Source organism: Carcharodon carcharias, chromosome 16 (assembly GCF_017639515.1).
Source record: "Carcharodon carcharias isolate sCarCar2 chromosome 16, sCarCar2.pri, whole genome shotgun sequence".
NCBI classification, from domain to species: Eukaryota; Metazoa; Chordata; class Chondrichthyes; order Lamniformes; family Lamnidae; genus Carcharodon; species Carcharodon carcharias.
In genome coordinates this window covers 106626076-106647101 of record NC_054482.1, presented here as the reverse complement: position 1 = coordinate 106647101, position 21026 = coordinate 106626076, and the positions used below count along the sequence as shown (strand labels likewise).

General features: G+C 40.5%; 1 protein-coding gene across 1 annotated transcript in view; it reads right to left on the bottom strand.

Annotated features, from left to right (window-relative positions):
• The window catches only part of selenof (selenoprotein F), a 57382-nt gene that overhangs the window by 36030 nt on the left and 326 nt on the right, over positions 1-21026 (bottom strand). The window contains exon 2 of the mRNA XM_041208693.1: positions 13553-13720. Coding sequence (XP_041064627.1) covers positions 13553-13720 — 168 coding nt within the window. The remainder of the gene's footprint in view (positions 1-13552; positions 13721-21026) is intronic.

Below are 21026 nucleotides of genomic sequence, written 5' to 3'. Positions count from 1 at the left end.
TAGAGAAAGAAGTGAGTTTGGGGCTAGGCAGGAAGGAACCTTAGAGGAAGTGCGGCCGATGGGTCAATGGAAAAGAAAGCAACTGATTGTCACTAATGTTGAGATCTTCCAAAGAAGTCCATGAGCTCTAACTACACTTGGTGGCTGTGAGGGTGGAGGAGATAGGAAGAAGGTTTAAGGGGGTGGATTGCAGTAGAGGTAAGAAGCCGGGGTTTATCTTTGCATTCTAGAATGATCCTGGAACCGTGAGCTGTTTTAGCAGAGGAGAACATGACCTGATAACGCTTTACGTGGTCGTCCCAGATCTGGCAGTGAATTGCTAAAACAGTTGTCTGCTACATCTGCTTCTCTTGGACTTGGAGTGGAGATGAGGACCATATTGAGGAAAACGACCAGGGGTGAGAGAAATTTTCAGAGGAATTGCGCAAAGGTGTAGTTGATAAGATTGGCAATTGCAGAAATTTTGTACTGAATGCAGGGCCAAAGGCAAGACAGCTAGGTCGCCATTGCTTCTTTTACCAAACATATTAAATCGGTCTTCTTTGGTTTTCAATCCTTCCATCAACAGGAACAGTTTGTCCGATCTACTCTGTCCATGCCTCTCATGATTTTGAGCGTCTCTATCAAATTTCCTCTTAATCCTCTTTTTTTCCCCCCAAGGAGAACAGTTCCAGCTTCTCCTATCTACCCACTTGACTGAAGTTCTTCATCCCTGGAACCATTCTCATGAATGTTTTCTGCACCTTCCCTGATGTCTTTGCACTATTCATAAAGTAAGGCGCCCAGAACTGGACACAACACTCTAGTTGAAGCTGAACCAGTATTTCATACAGGTCCATCATAACTTCCATGTTTTTGTACTCCATACCCCATATGCTTTATGAACTGCTTTCTCTCAATCTGCCCTGCCACCTTCAGTGATTTGTGCACATATGTCCTCAGGTCCTTCAGCTCCTGCACCCAGTTTAAAATTGCACCCTTCATCTTATGTTGCCTCTCCTTCCTACCAAAATGGATCATTTCACAGTGCATTGCATTAATTTTCATCTGCCTCTTGTCTTGCCCACTCCACCAGTCTGTCTATATCCTTTTGAAATTTATTACTATTCTCCTCACAATTCACAATACTTCCAAGTTTTATATCATCTGAAAATTTTGAAACAGCATTCAAATCTAGGTCATTAATAGATCCAGAAAAGCAGGGTCCTAACACTGATGTAAGTTGTGAAGTTCCACGAGATGGCAAGGTCAAGGGGGTGGGCGTGAATAGAGTTTGGTTAGTTTATATGCAGGGAGAGATTAAGGAAAGTTAGGAAAGCAGTGATGGAGGAGAGAAAGCATGATGAACTGAAATGGAGGTTGAAATCAGAGAATGAGAAGTCACTCAGTGTAGAGGCTGAGGGAAGAAAGCAGTGAAGTTGCCAGTTAGGGCAGCGGTTTACTGTCTCATTCAAAAGACAGCACCTTTGAAAGTGCAGCACTCCCTCAGTACCTCACTGGATTGTCAGCCTAGACTTTTGCATCCTAGGCCTGGACAGCTGATAAAATGAAAGGAGAGGTAATGGGGCATAGAACACCCTGTCAGGAAAAAATGGTGGAGCTGGAATACAAATAAAGTGAATAAATAGTGCATAAATTATTAAAAAGGAAAATTTAGAGAATGGGATTAAGTGTGGTAGGCATGGGTATAGGCACAATGGGCAGTTTGGCCTCCTGTGCAGTACATTACACAGATTCAATTACACCATTTCAACGCATGAAACATGGCTTCAATTTAAATAGGCCTGGGGAACTGGGTTAGACAGCGAGGTAAAAAAGGTACTGCTCCTTGGCAGCTGGGGACAAAGCTTGAATTCAACTATGAGCAGTAATAAGTGAAATTACTTCAACTCAATCCAGCTCTTTTTTGGGGTGTGGAGTCATCATGCAAACAACCTTTTCCTCCATTGCTCAGGTGTCAGCCTTATTCTGAAGCAGTAAAAATAGCAGTTACAGGGAGGTTGTGTCAGCTGGTCCAAGATTAGCATCTTGATACATTACAGGGGCAGGATTTAAACTAATGACGACTATTCCAATTGCAAAGAAGAGTTATATCGGACTCAAAATGTTCTCTCTGCACCGATGCTGCCAGACTTGGAGTTTTCCTGGCACACTGTTTTTATTTCAGATTTCCAGCATTCTCCATATTTTGCTTTCATTACTGTTCCATTCTTGATGCGGCACTGACATTCCTACATTACAATAGTGACAGAAATTCAAAAATACTTAATTGGTTGTACAGCATTTTGAGACATCGTGAAAAGCACTATATAAATGCAAGCCTGCCTGTCTTTCTTTTCATTGCAATTGTTAAACCCCGAGATTGCATCAGCATCTGGGGAGAGACAGTGGCGTAGTGGTAACCTCAAAGGACTAGCAATCCAGAAGCATAGGCTAATGTTCTGGGGACTCTTAACTGCCCTCTGAAATGGCCTAGCAAACCATCAATTCAAGAGTGATTAGGGATGTTCAATAAACATTGGACTTGCCAGTGACACCCTAACCCTATGAAAGAAAGAACAATTTTTTTAAAACCCTCCTTGTTGAAGGTGGCAAAGTCTTAGTGCCAGATTTACATCAAAATTCGCAGGAAGCCTTTTATTAAGCTACAAATGTTAAAAGAGAATAGTGTAAAAGAATATACAAATGAATAAATTAAAAATTAAATACTACCTGCTCAAAACTACGAAGTCTGCATTTCTATGTAGTGGGAGGGTAGATAATATAAATAACTTGAGTTTTAGTTGGAAGCAGGTTCCTTAATATACTATTACAACTTCCTTCTACCTCTTTAGAACTGCATGTAATTAGCAATTACAGTCTTCTCTTGACAATTTGAAGTCACTTTTCTGCTGAAAAGAACTTAAATTACCCAATAATATGAATTAAGTATTACTAATATAGCAAAATGGGAATTTAGTGCTATTTGAATTAAGTAATAGATGGTAATTTGCAAGATATTTTACATAATGTATTTTATAGGTGCATGCACACACACTGATATTATAAATCTGCATTCGCTGATTTAGATTAGCTATTTATGATATTTAAACTGTTGGTTTACATGGAAAAGACTATCCAAATGAAGAAGATTTCCAGTTGACAGTTACAGGTTACTGGGCATGGAAACCACCCACATTGTTTTATCATTTACTCTGCTGGCCATAACCAGTTGTGAATGGGCAGGGCATATTTTGTTTTAATACTGCACATTCATGAAAAAAAAAATTACCAGGTGTAAAAATAAGATCTCGGAAATATGCTAGTGCTCAGTGTGCTGAACACGGAATGCATGAGTAACTTGCCAGAAATTGTGTATCAAGCAGAGGTCACTCTATGTTAGAAATGAAGTAATTATATAATGATTGCTTTGTGGTCAGCTGGGTGCCTGCCACACACACAAAACCAATAATACAGAAGAATCTCCAAAACAATGAGAAATTTACAATTAACTGTAGGGTTCTTGTTTGCTCAATAGAGAGTACACACAGTTTCCCATATAGAGGCACGTACTATCGTTCCAATCCAGACCTGTTAAGTGCAGAGTGGCAGCTAAGGTCCAAGGGGGCACACAGGATTTTAAAACAGACAAGTAGGTATAATTTACTCTAATAGCTCACCAGAAATTTTGTCCATTAGCAGGTACAATGGTGTACAAAATTGACTGGAGTAGAGGAGGAAGAATCCCAGGCTCCTCTAACAAGCCTACAGCTCCAGGTTCCTTCAATGAGCAAGGGTGACTGGAGAATACTCTATTGTGCACAGGATCACTATGGACCAGCCTTCTTTAGGTATTGCAATGCTGGATTTACCGCAGACTTGGCTCCAAGGTAGAACTGCTGAGCCATCTCAAACCATATGTCTACAATCACTAGTTGGTAATCAGACATGGAGCAAGCATTGTATCGAGTCCTCAGTGGGTTGATAACCGGTCCAAGGAGCTCTTCAAAATAAGTATGGTGAGCAGTATAATGCCATCAGATGTACAAATTAATTGAGAACATTCTCCAAAGCATTGGTACAGAATATAACCCATTGATTTCTGGTTCCACTGGGTGATGTACAGAGTTCCAGCAGTAGCTCCTTCTCCACCTGCAACTCAATCATGGTTGGGACTGAGCCTGGCACACTGTCTCATTCTGGGCTTTAACAGAATGTCTTACAGTTGCTTTTGCATAGTTTCAGAATCTCTTCGTTGGCTATCAGCTTTCAGTATAGTGAAAAGATGTACATGGGGCAGTCTGTCTCATGCCAGCTACCTTCATGTCCAAGGGTTTTAAATTTAAACAAAGCCAATTATGAGAGGCGAGTTGGTCAAAGTAAATTTGGAAATTTGATTGCGATAAGATGGTCGATATCTAAGGGAAAACATTTAAGGAAATAATTTATAACTCTGAACAAATATTCCCTTAAAGAATAAAGGGTTCACTGGAAAAGTGACATGACCACAACTAAATAGAGAAGTCAAGGATTTGGGGCGGGTGAGGATGGGACTGATTCCTGCCAGTGGGAATTTCTGGCTGGAACACACCTGTGGTATCCAGCACAGCCAGGGTATCAGGGGCTGTTAATATTCGAAAGGCCAGGGGTTCCCTCATTTCAAATTGCTTGATGAGGTTATGAATTGTTTTTAAATTGTGTGGCCAGTATTGTTGCACAACCAAGGTTCCCTCCTACCACACCACCACTCCCTTGCCCCCTCAGCCAACAGACCCCACCAAAGAACAGCATGGGGGTTCAATGAATGCATGCAATTACCCTAAAAACAGACAGATAGCAAGATAAGCCATTAGTCTTCTGTAGTCCTGTCCTGCTAGAGATGCAAGAGCGCATCTGGAGCAAAGAAAAGTTGGATGAAATCCAAAATCTAGCTTTGTACTCTGCAGGCTTTCAGCTTCAACAGCATGAAACACGACACTGAAAACTGCACAAAGAACAGAACCCAAACAAAACAAAGTAGGCAAAGCTTGTTTGCATTTGCTCTGCCATCTTATACAAAGCGACAATGTTGCTCTATATCCTTGAAGAAAACATTGCCTTTTCCTGTAACTAGGCAGATAGTGAAATTTCAATAATTCTTGTGGAATTACTTGTAATTTGTTACTCTCAAAAATTGAAATGTAGGTACATTTAGAAACACAAATACATTTAAAGGCAAGCTAGATAAACACGGGGCATAAAGAAATGGCCTAAGCTGAAAGAGTTCAATGAAAAGGGATAGGTGGAGGCCTGTGTGAAGGATAAACACCAGAACAAACCTGTTGGGCTGAATGACCTGCTTCTGTTCGTACATTCTATCTGTAGGAATACATTTTTTTCCCATAAAAGGTAGTTTTTCCTTGGTTACTGAAATTTTTATGCACATTAAAAATTAAGACCAAATTGCACTTGCATATTAAGATAAAAGAAATGAATAAACAAACTTAAACACAGCGTCCGTTATGCACACCGCAGTGATGAGAAGAGCTTCCAATTTTAAACTTGCTGCTTCACCAAGACTGCCTACTTCCACAGCTGTAACATAGCTTGGCTCCAGCCCTACCTCAGCTATCTGCTGCTGCAACACTCATCCACACCTTTGATGTCCCCAGACTTGACTGACTATTCCAATGCAGCCCAGTCCAGCCTCCCATCTTCCACCCTCTATAAACTTGAGCTCATCTGAACTTCTGCTGCCTGTATCCTAATGCACAATAAGTCCTGTTCACCCCTCAACCTGTGGTTTCTGACCTACCTTGGCATCTGTCTGGCAGCACCTCAATTTTAAAATTCTCATCCTTGTTTCACATCCATGGGCTCATCCCATTCTATCTTTATCCTCTTCCAGTTATTGACCCTCCAGCCACTGAAACTTTTGTGCTCCCCCATTTCTGGCTCTTGCAAATCACTGAGTTTAATCACTCCACCACTGACGGCCATCCCTTTAGCCATCTAGGCCCCAAGCTCCAGAATTCTCTCTAAACTTCTCTATCCTTTTAAAAGACACTCCTCAATACCTACCTATAACCAAGCTTTTGGTCACTTGCCCTAATATCTCTCTCGTGGCTCAATGTCAAATGTTGTTTGACAAGTCTCCTGTGAAGCTCCTTGGAATATTTATTTACATTAAAGGCACTACATAAATGCAAATGGTTGCTGCTGTTGAAATAAATAATGAGCTCATCAGCTTTAGTGATGTTAGTTAACAAATAGAAATGTTGATGAGGACACCAGAACTGTGCAATGGGATCTTTTCCATTTATCTAAGAGGGCAGGCAGTGCCTTGCTTTAACGTCTCAGCAAAAGACAGCATGCCTTTTACGGTGCAGCACCTCCTCAGTAATACATGGGAATGCCAGCCCAGATAATGCGTTCAAATTTCTGGAGTGAGGCTTGAATCCATGGTAAGAATTGACACAGAGGCAAGAATGCTCCTATTGAGCCAAGGCTGACTGCTAGGAACTTGGAGTATTCTTGATAGTTATGATCCCAGCTGATGTTACTACTGGACAAGCCAGGTCCCAGGGTGGAACCCAGCGTGATAGATCCTAACCTTTTTTTTTAAGAAACGTGGAGGGCGGCTACTGAACAGAGTCATAGGAATCAGCTGATGAACTTTTAACAAAAGAGTAAAACATTTATTAAACAAGGAAAGATCAACTATATAACAATACCCCTTCACCGATAACATACAGATTCGTAAGGGTAACAGAAGTCACAAAAGCTATCTTACACTCTCATGTTCACAGTAAGCACAAAGCCCATGTAAACCAATAGCTGACCTGTGGTCAGGCAAACCACACTGAAACCAAATGACAGATGTCATCCCAAACAGACGCTATGGATTTCTCATCAACACCCCTCAGATTCTTGTCACACCATGAGCCAGTCTCAATGAACTCAGTCTTTTACACGAGGGTTTCCAATCTCCACTCAAGAACTCGCTTTAGAATCTTCTCCCAAATGATGCTTTCTCTTGGATGCCTTCCACGAGGGTCCACCTCCAGAGTTCTGACCTCTCCTTCAGAAGTTCCTCTCCCCTGGATCATTATGTGCATTAAAACTTTGCCTTCCATGCACCCTCTCAGATGCTCTGCTGTGCCAACAGAACACCACTGCTTCACAGGCCTGTAGTAGAGTTACAGACCTTCAGCTGTCTCCTTAGGTTTTCTGGCTTCTCGCAAGCCTATTTTGCTTTAAGTTTGCGTCCTGCAGCTTTCCCCCTTTAAGCTTGGAGCCTTCCTCTTCTTTTCACTCGTAACATTACTTAACAGGACCTTTTACAGATTCTGGCTCTTCCTTTGGCTAGAAGGTTTTGGGACCTTTCTCCTGTTCCACTCCCTGGTTTTGGTTTCTTCTTTAGTTTGGGGAGTGCTATCTGTCCCTCTCCTATGCTGCTTCTGCGGGCAGCTCCAATCAACTGAACTGAAACTACTTTTTTTTGTTGTTGTTTGTGGGTCCCTCTCTCTGGACCCCTGTTGCAAGGGAACAACAGTTTTTCCTACATCGCGTTTGTTTTAACTTCCCTTCAAGAAACATAAAACCTCATTAGATTGCAGCTATCTTTTCAAGTGAAAACCAAAACACAAGTTCCCCCTTTCTTAACACCAAAACAGAAATACAAATTAAACTTAAAGCTAAAACTCATTCTTAACATTCACAAATACAAATGTAACTTACTTAAACTATCTCTGGCTCCTTGCACGATATTCCACTCAATCATATATACTCGTGGCCCATAGAGGATTTTCTCTTAGAATGTGAAGTGACAGTACAAGAATCAAGGACCATTAAAGTTAGCACTGGATTTTCCTCATGGGCTGGCTGACAAACAGCTACAATTCAAGTCATACCAAGCCGTGTGAGGCCAGGAGCAAAGAATAACACCCATATCTTTCCAAGGGAACTATGATTTAGTGCTTTTACATGTTGCTGCTTAAATTCTTATACCTCACCATTTCCATAAAACAAATACACTAGTTTAAAGCACACTTGAAATATTTGTCAAAGAGTATGTGGCATCTAGGCCATTTTTTAAAAGTGGGAATTTCTATCAAACCATATTCAACTGCTGCTTATAATTATTCAATTTTCTCCTCTACAAAGAAAATTAGCATGCAAGAACAGCAAACAATTAGGAAGGCAAATGGCATGCTTGTCTTTATTGCAAGGAGATTGGTGTACAAGAACAAGGAAGTCTTGCTACAATTGTACAGGGTTTGAGCGGAACCACATCTTTTTATGCATAGTTTTATTTAAAGAAAGACATACTTGCTTTGGAGGTGGTACAAAAATTCATTAAATTGGTTCCTGGGATGAGAGGGTTGTCTTATGACGAGAGATTGAGCAAACTGGGTCTATACTCTCTGGAGTTTAGAAGATTGAGGGGTGATCTCATTGAAACATACAAGATTCTGTTGGGGTTTGTTTCTCACAGGTTACTCCTCCTGGCTTGGGAATTCAGAACACTAGGGCACAGTCTCAGGCTAAGGGGTTGATCATTTAGGACTGACATAAGAAGAAATACTTCACTTAAAAGGTTGGGAATCTTTGGAATTCTCTTCCCCAGAGGTTTGTGGATGCTCCATTATTGAACATATTCAAGGTGAGTACAGATAGATCTTTCATCTCTCAGGGAATCCAGGGATATGGGGAGCGGGTTGGAAAGTGGAGTTTAGAGACAAGATCAGCCTTGATTGCATTGAATGGAGCAGGAGGCTTGAGAGGCCATATCGTTTACACCTGCTCCTACTTTTTATGTTCTATCTAGAAGAAGTTACGCTGCACAGTTTGCAGAACAACCCACATAGTGCACACTTAACCTGAATGGATTAGAAAAAATAGATGTAATAGGATTTTGCACTTCGGCAGTTATTACTACACTACAACAAAAACAAAAATAGCTGGAAAAGCTGAAGAAGATGAAGAGTCATACGGACTTGAAACGTTAACTGTATTCCTCTCTGCAGATGCTGTCAGGCCCGCTGAGCTTTTCCAGCTATTTTTGTTTTGGTTTCAGATTTCCAGCATCCGCAGTATTATGCTTTTATATTACTACACTTTAGTTGTAAATTGCAATAACAAGTTGCAATAAATCTATTTATGCTTGAAAATTCTAACTTATTTAAATACTGCTGAAAAAAAGAAACATTTGAAAGACTAACTGCACTTTATCAATTAGAGATTGATTTCTAGATTTTCAAAAGCACGAAAAGTGTCATATTTGGGGATATCATGGATGAACATCCCTCATCCCAAACTATTTGTCAAAGCTGCCTAAGAATACAGCAAGGCAGAGTTACTCACGCAGCATCCTACAAAGTTAAACATCAAGTTATTAACTAGAATTTGATTGTTTCTTTTTAAATTGCACTCAATGAATCCTTAATAATATCAAATGTTGGGTATGAAAGAAGCACAAGTTAAAAATTGAAAAATGTAATTATTCTGAAATTTATCATTGGGGCAATAGCATATTTTAGAATGATCAAGGACAGCACCTTTTGTGTTTGACACTTTTCCTGGCTGACCTTCGGTGTAAATTGCAAAGGAGTTAATTGCAAAGTAACTAGCAAATCTAAAGCTGGACGTTAAATAGTGTTGCAGGTAAAAAGAACAACATGTGTATAAATTCTGTCTCCCATCACTTGAGCTATTATTGTGGTTAGGAAGTTAAATAGATTGGTGACAAACACTTAAGAATTACTTCTTTTCTTCCAAAAGAGAAGTTTAGGTGGCAGTCACAAGATTACTTTATTTTCTTCCTCTCTGTAAAACATATTATTCTTTATAAATCCTTTGTAACATTGAATCTTGTATGTTTCAATGAGATCACCCTCCTTGCACAGGGGTGAAATCAAAAAGGAAACTAGGGAAGCAAAGAAAGGGCATTAAAGAATATTGGCAAGTAAAATCAAGGAAAACCCAAAGATGTTTTATCAATACATTAAGAAGATAATCAAGGAAATAGTAGGGCCCGTAAAAGGTAACCTACGCGTAGAGGCAGAAGATGTGGATTTGGTTCTTAATGTACACTTTGCATCTGTCTTCACAAAGAGGGGGACAATGCAGACATTGTAGTTAAGGAGGAGGAGTGTGAAATATTGGATGTGGTAAACACAGGGAGAGAGGAAGTATTAAGGAGATTTGCATCCTTGAAAGTGGATAAATCACCAGGGGCAGGTGAAATGCATGTCAGGCTGTTAAACGAGATCAAGGAGGAAATAGTGAAAGCTCTGACCATCATTTTCTAATCTTCACAGGATGCAGGTGTGGTGCCAGAGGCTTGGATGGCTGCTAACATTACATGTTTGTTAAAAAATGGAGCGAAGGATAAACCAAATAAATTCCAGGCCAATCAGCCTAACCTTGATAGTGGGCAAATTATTGGGATCAATTCTGAGAGACAGACTAAACTGTCACTTTGAAAGGCACAGAGTAATCAAGGACAGTCAGTATGGATTTTTTGAGGGAACATCATGTCTGACTAACTTAACTGAATTTTTTGGATATGTAACAATGACGATTGATGAGGGTGGTGCAGTTGATGTGATCTACATGGATTTTAGTAAGGCTTTTGACAAGTCCCACAGACTGGTTAAAAAAAAAGCCCATGGAATCCAGGGGAATGTACAAGCTGGATACAAAATTGGCTTAGTGTAAGAAACAGTGGGTAATGGTTGACGGGAGTTTTTGCGGCTATTTCCAGAGGTGTTTCACAGGGCTTTTTGCAGTATATGTTAATGATTTGGACTTAAATGTAGGGGACATGTGCAAGAAGTTTGCAGACAACACAAAAATTGGCTGTGTGGTTAATCATGATGAGGGAAGCTGTAGACTGCAGGAACATATCAATGGACTGGTCTGGTGGGCAAAAAATGGAACTCAATCCAGAGAAGTGTGAAGTGATGCATTTGAACAGGCCAAACAAGGCAAAGAAATACACAATAAGTGGGAGAAGACTGAAAGGTGTAGAGGAAGTGAGGGACCTTGGAGTCCACAGATCCCTGAAGGTAGGAGGACAGGTCAGGTTGATAAGGTGGTTAAGTAGGCATATGAAATACTTTCCTCTATTAGCTGAGGTATAGAATATAAGAGCAGGGAGGTTATGCTGGAGCTATATAAAACATCAGTTAGGCTGCAGCTTGAGTACTGTGCGCAGTTCTGGTCACCTCATCACAGGAAGGATATAATTGCACTAGACAGCGTACACAGGAGATTTCCGAGGATGTTGCCAGGACTGGAAAGCAGCTACAAGGATTGGATGATGAGATTGGATAGGAACAGAGGAGGCTGAGGGGAGATTTGATTGATATGTACAATGTTACGAGGGGGCTGGATAGAGTGGATGGGAAGGATCTGTTTCCCTTAGCTGAGTTCAGTGACTAGGAAGCATAGATTTAAAGTGATTGGTAGGAGGACTAGAGGGGAGATGAGGAATTTTTTTTCACCCAGAGGATGGTAGGGGTCTGGAGCTCTTTGCATAAAAAGTTAATAGAGGCAGAAACCCTTAACTAATTTATAAGGTGTTTGGATATGCACCTGAAGTCCTGCAACCTTCAGGGCTACAGATCAAGTGCTGAAAAATGGGATTAGCCTGGGGGCTCATTTTTTAACCAGCACAGACACAATGGATAGAGTGGCCTTCTTCTGTGCCTCAAATTTTTTACATTTTCTAAAATTTTTAAGTATCTGAAAAGGAGGAGGTTGCAGGGATGTGGAAGAGGCAGGGGAGTGGCATTACATGAATTGCTCCTTAGTACAGCCAGCAGAGACACAATGGGGCCAAATAGGTTTCTTCTCTGCTGGAACGATTCTATGAAGAGGCAATTTCTAATATTAATAACCAAACAATATCTTTAAAATGAGAGCAAACACAAGTGAACATTTGGGGGAGACAGTGACATAGCGGTAATATCACTGGATTAGTAACCCACAGGCCCAGGCTAATGCTCTGGGGGCATGGGTTCAAATCCCACCACGGCTGGTGGAATTTAAATTCAATTAATAAATCTGGAAGATAAGGCTAGTGTCAGTAATGGTGACCATGACAACTATCATCCATTGTCAAAAAATGCATCCGGTTCACCAATGTACTTTGGGGAAGGAAATCTGCTGTCCTTACCTGGTCTGGCCTACATGTGACTCCAGTCTACAGCAATGTGGTTGACTTTTCACTGCCCTCTGAAATGGCCTAGCACTCAGTTCAAGAGCAATTAGAGATTAGCAAAAGTGGATTTGCCAGCAATGCCCATATCCCATGAAAGATTTTAAAAATTACCAATTTACCAAGAGCTATAACTATCATGAAGAGGTGATTGACCCCATTACCAAATGATCATAAAATATATGGATGGAAAAATTATTGATGTAGGAAGTAACCCTCCCCACCCATTAAAATTAGGGAAGTTAACAAAAATTAAAATAATTTTATCTGTCTTAATGATAGAACAATTAGTTCTTTCAGTATTTCAATGGCAAAATATTTTCTGAACAACTCAGCAACACTGGCTGCCAATCACAGCTTTGTAAAGCTGTTGTTTATATGTTCTAAACTAGTTTCCATAGTTCTCTTTTAAAAAGCTGTGTCTATACAGTTATTTCATGTTCCTATTCTCAACTTTTTGCTGGCAGCTGCATTCTGTCCTTTCTCTCCCTTAAATGGGAAGGTCTGCACAGGTCAGAAATAACAAAAACCTCACCTTCAATTGTTCAACCTGCTCACGGACAAAAAGACATGAAAACAATAGGCAGTGAGACATTTATGTTTAGTGTTGTCATTCAAGGCACCAAGGCAGCAATGTACATTTGGGAAATACAGAATTACTAAATACTTACATAACTCAAACAGCAGAAAGAGCAAAAAAAAGCAATTTGCTATCCTTCACTGGCAAAAATGGTTGCTTCCTGCTTGTGGAAAGTAAAGTTCATGGGGCACGTGGATGAAATCACTAGATTCAAGGCAGCATCTATAAAATGAAAATTCCTTGGTGCTTGGAATTTGTCAGCCTTGGTTCAATGGTAGCACTGTCAAGAAGCTGGGCTTAAATTATGCCCAATATTAAAAGCTACATTGTTAGTGGCTCACATTGATCTTGCTACTTTTTTTCTTAAAAAGTGGAGATTATCTCAGTGTGAACAAGTGATTTGACAGTCATTCTCATTGATAAGCAGGCACCTTCACTAAACTTGGAGGTTAACAGTGTAAAACCACAAAATGATGCACCAATATCCAAGAACATATCCTACTAAATTATCCATCACTATAAATAGCTCTTGGTGTCAGATATAAAAATGAAAGAATGTATATACTAAATAACTTTATGGAGCTTTCAAATGTTTATCATGACAAACCATCTAAACATTTCATCAGGGCACTTTCACCACTAATGATTTGCAAAACACATCACCAATCACTTAAAAAGCAAATTGTATACAGTGACTTTGGAAAAGACATCAAAAATTGATAATCACATCTGACAACAAAATCTGGGTTATCCTGTTTATAGTAGTACTTAACAAAAAAAAGCAATACCTTTTTAGTTTCTAACTGGGCCTCCTCTTGGCAACACTGTCTGCAGTGTGGGTCCAGCTGGTTGAGACTGAACTGTCCAAGAAGGTCACAAGAGCTGCAGAGCAAATTACTGGAAAAGCCAAGTTCACGGCAGGCTTCTGATGACAGATCTGCACCACACATATATATCTGAAAATGTGGACACATGCATATTGTTAATCAACTGGAAATGGAAAGATATGCATTAGCGCTTGCATTTTCTCTTCCCAACAGTACTGTGGGTTTACCTACATCACATGGACTGCAGTGGTTCAAGACAATGGCTCACCACCACCTTCTCAAGGGCAATAAATGCTGGCCTAGCCAGAGATGTCCAAATCCCATGAAAGAATAAAAAAAAGCTAGATTACACACCTGAATTAAAGTGGTACAACTATAGAACCACAGAGAGAAGGGAGATCAGTAAACTTTACTCCCAAAAAGTGAACCTCAACAATATCCAGGTTTGGGTTGTCAAGTGCCAAGTGATGACCATAACAAACAAAAGAGCCGAACCATCTCTCCTTGACATTACTATTGTCAAATCCCTCCTCCAACAACATTCATGGGGTCACATATTTGAAATTCAACTGAACCAGCCATATAAATGCTGTGGCTACAAGAGCAAGTCCAGAGGTTGGATATCATCTGTGGTGAGAGGCTCACCTTCTGACTCCCTGAAGGGTCTACACCACTACAAAGGTCCAAATCCAGAATTTGATGAAATGCTCACAACATGCTGGGTTCACACAGCTGTAATAATGTGTCACATCATCCAGGACAAAACAATCTCTCTATTGGTGCTCCAGCCACCATCTAGAAAATGGATCTCTTCATTCAAAATTATCTTATGGTTGCCAAAGGAAGTTGTGCATTTTATGAATGTTGTCAGTTTGTCTACACACAGGATAAACATGCAATACTACAATTCAAGATATAGAGTTAAGCATAAAACCATTCCTTGTAACTTAGAATTAAGCTCTTGTATGGTATACTGAAGGAGTTACATCCAATCCCCTAACGATATAATCTAAAGAACATTGTATGCAAATTGAAAACCACAATTAGTGCTTCAAAAACCTGACAACCACTAACATGCAGGTTGGGAGGAGGGAATGTTTGCTCCAACTCATCACAACTGATCCAGGACCGACTTTTTTTTTATATATATACACAACTGGCATCCTTGAAAATTCATACAGCTCTTTGTTCCCCATACAAAGACCGAGGTCCTTCCAAATTTATATTGTCCTTTGTCTCAACAGGGAGAATTAGTTGACATGCCATAGATTTTTACAGGAGAAGCAAAAAAAAATTGCAAGGATTAAAAATAGATGGTTCATCCAAAATGTATATTTACAGACATGCTAAAGCCAGCCATTCAAGATGCACATTTATATCTTGCAGTAAGTGAAGAACAACCAGATTCACATGCTACGCTTCAGTTTGTAACAGGTGACAGTTCTGTGACAAGCCCAATTAGAAGTCACTGGTGACAAGTGAATTTTCAGAACTGTCATTATTGGAGAAAGTAGAAAGATTTATGAGCAACAACAGCAACAATGATTGGAAACTTGCTAATATAGAAATGATTTTGAGACACTTTGTGGAAAAATCCAAATTAAATGTTCTCAAGCAATGACAGTTGGCAGCTTTGTGGTATAATGGCGGGAGAGGGAGTTCCAGATATTGTGACTTGCATTGACATATCATAATTTCTTAACGGTGCTAAAAGGCCTCAAAAGGATTGCACTGCCCCAATCTGCTTCAATGTAACTGAGGATTTTAGAAACTAGGAAACTAAAATAATTCATCATAGAGATCAAATAGTAAATGTATTTTTTAAACATACAGCATTTATAAAAACAAGCTTTATCAGTACTTCATTGGCTGTAAAGCGCTTTGGGATGTACTGAAGTTATGATAGTGCTAAAAAATGCAAGCCTTTTGTTTCGATTGGAGAATGAAAACTGGTAATCTAAGAATGGCAGCCGCAGGTCAGTTAATGCTCTCCTCGATTAAAATTGAAGTTCTGTATTTTCCTTGTTTAAGCAAGCCTACAGGTTTCAGAGAGAACAAAAGGGATTTCACAGAGTAATAGACAAAGATTGAAACCGAAAATACAAACAGAATTAAATGACAGGCCTCACTATGCGCTGGCACAAGTTCAGCTCATTTTCAGTGCATTCCTCATGCCTTGCACATACTTAATGACAATCAGTGGTCACTGCTCTCTCGAAATGGGCAATGAACATTTCCCCAACGTTCAAAAAGCAATCATTGCAAATCAAAGTCCAACAGTTAACTCCAAACTATTTTTCCTTAAAAGGTAACATGCATCAAATGTTTCAGGCTGATGACCTTTTATCAGTTCTGATGACAGATCATCGAACTACGTTAACACTGTTTCTCTTCTCAGATGCTGCCTGACCTACTGAGTTTTTCCATATTTTGTTCTTATTTCCAATTTCCAGCATCTGCCGTATTTTGCTTTTGAGAGATTCAAATCAGTCTTGCCAAAATGTTAATTATGTCTGTAAATTTAATCAAAACTGAACAGCATTCTGTTCTCACATGTACAAATGTTCCAAAAGGTTTAGTGGATAGTTACCAAGAGTGAGAATCCTGGCCGACTGTCCCATATTTCTTCACCAGGGTTGCTCAATATCAAATATAATGCCCTAGCAGACTGGCTGTGATTAGTTAACACAGACCAGGGACTGAAGCAGAGATGTTGTGGTCTGTATGTTATTGGTGCAAATTGGTTTTATCAACAAACCTCAAAGCAAACCAAGAGTCAATGAAGAATAGAGTCTAATTCTCCTTCAAAGTCTGTTTGCGCCAACACATCCAATTTACATTAAAAGTTTAGCACTAGAGTGAAGCAGTTTCAGATTTGTGCCAATACTAAAACTGCGAAACATGAATGCACTCATGCTTAGTCCTTTAACCAATGTGTGACTGGAGCAACAGTCTTTTAAAAGGCAGCCAATCCCATACTTAATTCCCTGCATAAACTGACAAACAATCTGTTCTTAAATGATCAACGAACATAGAACTTTACCATCACAGAATCACAGTGCAGAAGAGGCCCTTCGGCCCATCAAGTCTGTACCGACACGTGAGAAACATCTGACCTACCTACTAATCCCATTTACCAGCACTTGGCCCATAGCTTTGAATGTTATGACATGCCAAGTGCTCACCCAAGTACTTTTTAAAAGGATGAGGCAACCTGCCTACACCACCCTCCCAGGCAGCGCATTTCAGATCGTTACCAAAAAGATTTTCCTCACATCCCCCCCTAAACCTCCTGCCACTCACCTTGAACTTATGCCCCCTTGTGACTGACCATTCAAATAAGGGGAACAGCTGCTCCCTATCCACCCTGTCCATGCCCTTCGTAATCTTGTACACCTCGATCAGGTTGCTCCTGTCTTCTCTGCTCCAATGAAAACAACCCGAGTCTATCCAACCTTTCTTCATAGCTTAAATGTTTCATCCCAGGCAACATCCTGGTGAATCTCCTCTGCACCCCCTCCAGTGCAATCACATCCTTCCTATAATGTGGCGACCAGAACTGCACACACTACTCCAGCTGTGGCCTCACCAAGGTTCTATACAACTCCAACATGGCCTCCCTGCTTCTGTAATCTATGCCTCGATTGATAAAGGCAAGTGTCTCATATACCTTTTTCACCACCCAACTAACATGCCCCTCCGCCTTGAGATCTATGGACACACATGCCAAGGTCCCTTTGTTCCTCAGAACTTCCTAGTGCCATGCCATTCATTGAATACTTCCTTGTCAAATTACTCCTTTCAAAGTGTATCACCTTACACTTTTCAGGGTTAAATTCCAACTGCCACTTATTTGCCCACTTGACCATCCAGACTATATCTTCCTGTGGCCCAAGACACTCAACCTCTCTGTTAACCACATGGCCAATCTTTGTGTCATCTGCAAACTTACTAATCCTTCCCCCCATATAGTCATCTATGTCGTTTATATAAATGACAAATAATAGGAGACCAAGCACAGATCCCTGTGGTACGCCACTGGACACTGGCTTCCTGTCACTAAAGCATCCTTCTGTCATCACCCTCTGCCTCCTGCAATGAAGCCAATTTTGGATCCACCTTATTAAATTACCTTGTATCCCATGTGCATTTGCCTTCTTTATAAGTGTCCCATGTGGGACCTTGTCAAAGGCTTTGCTGAAATCCATATAAATTACATCAACTGCACTACCCTCATCTACACACTTGGTCACCTCCTCAAAAAATTCAATCAAATTTGTTAGGCATGACCTCCCTCTGACAAAGCTATGCTGACTATCCCTGATCAAACCTTGCCTCTCCAAGTGGAGATAGATATTGTCCTTCAGAGATTTCTCCAATAGTTTCCCTACCACTGACGTGAGACTCACTGGCCTGTTGCTCCCTGGCTTATCTCTACAACCCTTCTTAAATAGCGGAACCACATTAGCTGTTCTCCAGTCCTCTGCCACCTCCCCCATGGCCAGAGAGGAATTAAAAATTCGGGTCAGAGCCCCCACGATCTCCTCTGTTGCCTCCCTCAGCAGTCTGGGACACAAATCATCTGGACCTGGAGATCTGTCCACTTTTAAGCTTGCCAACACCTCCAATACGTTGTCACTCCCTATATCAATTTGCTCAAGAACCTCACAGTCTCTCTCCCCAAGTTTGATACTTTCATCCTCATTCTCTTGGGTGAAGACAGACGTGAAGTATTCATTCAACACTCTAGCGATGTCCTCTGGCTCCACACATAGCATGCCCCCTTGGTCCCTTATGGGCCCTACTATTTCCCTGGTTATCTTCTTCCCATTGATATACTTATAGAATATCTTGGGATTTTCTCTACTTTTACCAGCCAGAGCTTTCTCATATCCCCTCTTTGCTCTCCTAATTGTTTTCTTAAGCTCCACCCTGCACTGTCTGTATTCCACTAATGCCTCTGCTGATTTGCTTCCCTTGTACCTGCTAAAAGCCTCTCTTTTCCTTCTCATCGTAACCTGAATATCATCCATGGTTCTCTGGGCTTGTTACTCCTTCCTATCACCCTAGAGGGAACATGTTGAGTCTGTACACTTCCCATTTCCTTTTTGAACACCCCCCCACTGTTCCTCTGTAGATTTCCCCATTGTTCCCAGTCTACTGTGGCCAGATCTTGCCTTATTTTACTAAAATCCACTCTCCCCCAATCTAAAACATTTTTTTGCAACTTGCCAATTCCTTTATCCATAAAAAACGTAAACTCTACCATGTTGTGGTTGCTATCGTGACCATACCCTCAGGATGTCTGAAAGTGCTATTCAACAACATTCACATTTATATCACACCTTTCAGTAATTGTCCCATAGGAGCGCTATCATAGCAGGTGAATTACTTCTGAAATGCAGAATCAATTAGAAAAAAAAAGTACGTAAAACGGAGAGAACAATTTTTATCCAATGATGATGAATTGTTGTTGAATACATCACTGCTGCTGCTTTGAACCTGTTGTTTAGAGGCCTAGATAATTTTACTTCTCTCAATGAGACAGCGATCTTTCTTCAGCACCTGCCAAAGACTGGAGCAGCAAGGATGAAAATTGAACTTTTGCTCCACTTTATTGTGTGGACATTATTGAAGAAACAACTCTGCCAGAGCTCAATGGGGAAAGGCCACTTTGCAAGGCCCTCCCACCACAGTATACTGAGGGATGAGAAACTGTGTAAAACCCCACAGGTGGTATGGACTAGAGAATGTCTTTTTAAAATTTATTTGTTCATGGGATGTGGGCAACACAGGCTAAGCCAGCATTTATTGCCCATTCCTAACTGCCATTGAGAACATGATGGTGTGCTGCCTTCTTGAACTGCTGCAGACTGTGTGTTGTAGAAACACCCAGTGCAGTTAGAGAGTTCAAGATTTTAACTAGTGACAGTGAAGGAACAGCAATGTAGTTCCAAGTGTGAGAAACCTGCTGCTGCCCTTGTCCTTCTAGGTGGTTTGGAAGGTGCTGTTGAGGAGACTTGGTGAGATGTGGCAGTGCATGTTGTAGATGATGGTGGAAGGAGTGAATCTGGTGGTGGATGGGGTGCTAACCAAGTGGGCTGCTTTGTCCTGGATGGAGTGGAGCTTCTTGAGTGTTATTGGAGCTGCACTCATCCAGGCAAGTGCAGAGTATTCCATCACACTCCTGACTTGTAGATGCTCATCAGGCTTTGGGCAGTCAGGAGGTGAGTTACTCGACATGGACATGAAATGTAAATGTACACTGCAGATGTAACCCCTAATGGCAAGTGTGGTGAGATCCCTCATGATCTGTATTGCATTTTATGTAATGTCAAATTGGAACTGTTATTTAGTGCACTTTTATAAATTTTAGTAATAAGTATATTTTTGGGAAAGTTTTTTCAAAACCACAATGCACCACTAAAGTTATGTTTAAATAAAAGGAGGAAAAAAGAAAAACTAAGTCCAGAATGAGAAACCTGAAGAAAAACAAGAGAAAATTTTCTATTATACTAGAGAAAGCAGCATCAGGTCAAAATCTCTGGTGCATTGTCTCCCCAGCAGAACATGAACAATTTGGGCTTAGAAATCAAAAGTACAATGTCAAAATCTAAAAACAATACCAAATTTGAGGGTATAGTTGATACAGAAGACAGCAAGACATGAATAAACTTGTAGAATGGGCTTGTAATTGGGAAATTAACTTCAAAATGTGCAAGGTGCTACATTTTGGTAGGAAGAATGAAGAGGCCACATGAATGAAGAGGCCACTGGATAATTCAGGACAAGATTAACAGTCACTTACACAAATGTAGGCTAATTAAGGAGATTCAGTGGATCTGTTAAGGGCAAATCAAGTTTAACTAGCATGACTGGGTTTTTCAATGAGGCACCAGGCATGTTCCTCCAAATATACCAAACTGCTTTTCATGTTCCCTGTATATCCAGTGTTGAAATCAAAACTTGACAATTAATCTCCAAATTGAACATTTGCTCAGGATTACTGAACCACAGATGTCCTCACTTCTCAGTCTTTAGTTTGTTCTAAAAACCTTAAGGTTTTCAAAACTCCACCTCAGTCCACTACTTCCTGGTGCTCATTTTCTGCGTTGATGACGTGGAGTACTGTGTCTTGGCGCTTCACTCAGCAAGTGCATAAACTTAAGTTTAACTCATACATTCGCAAAACAATGAATTTCGAAATGATCATTGCATAAAGAGGAGTTAACATATAAAGACGTGAATCGGGATCAATCTTCAAGTTCATTTTAAAAAAAAATTTAGCACACGGCCACTTTCTGACTGCGACCGCACCGTCAAAGAGCATCCGATTTATAGCAAATTTTACGGGGGGGGGGAAGGGGGCGAAGAGATAGAATTATAATCGACTAGTAATTTCTTCAATAAGGTCGTGGTTATAGCCCACGTCACC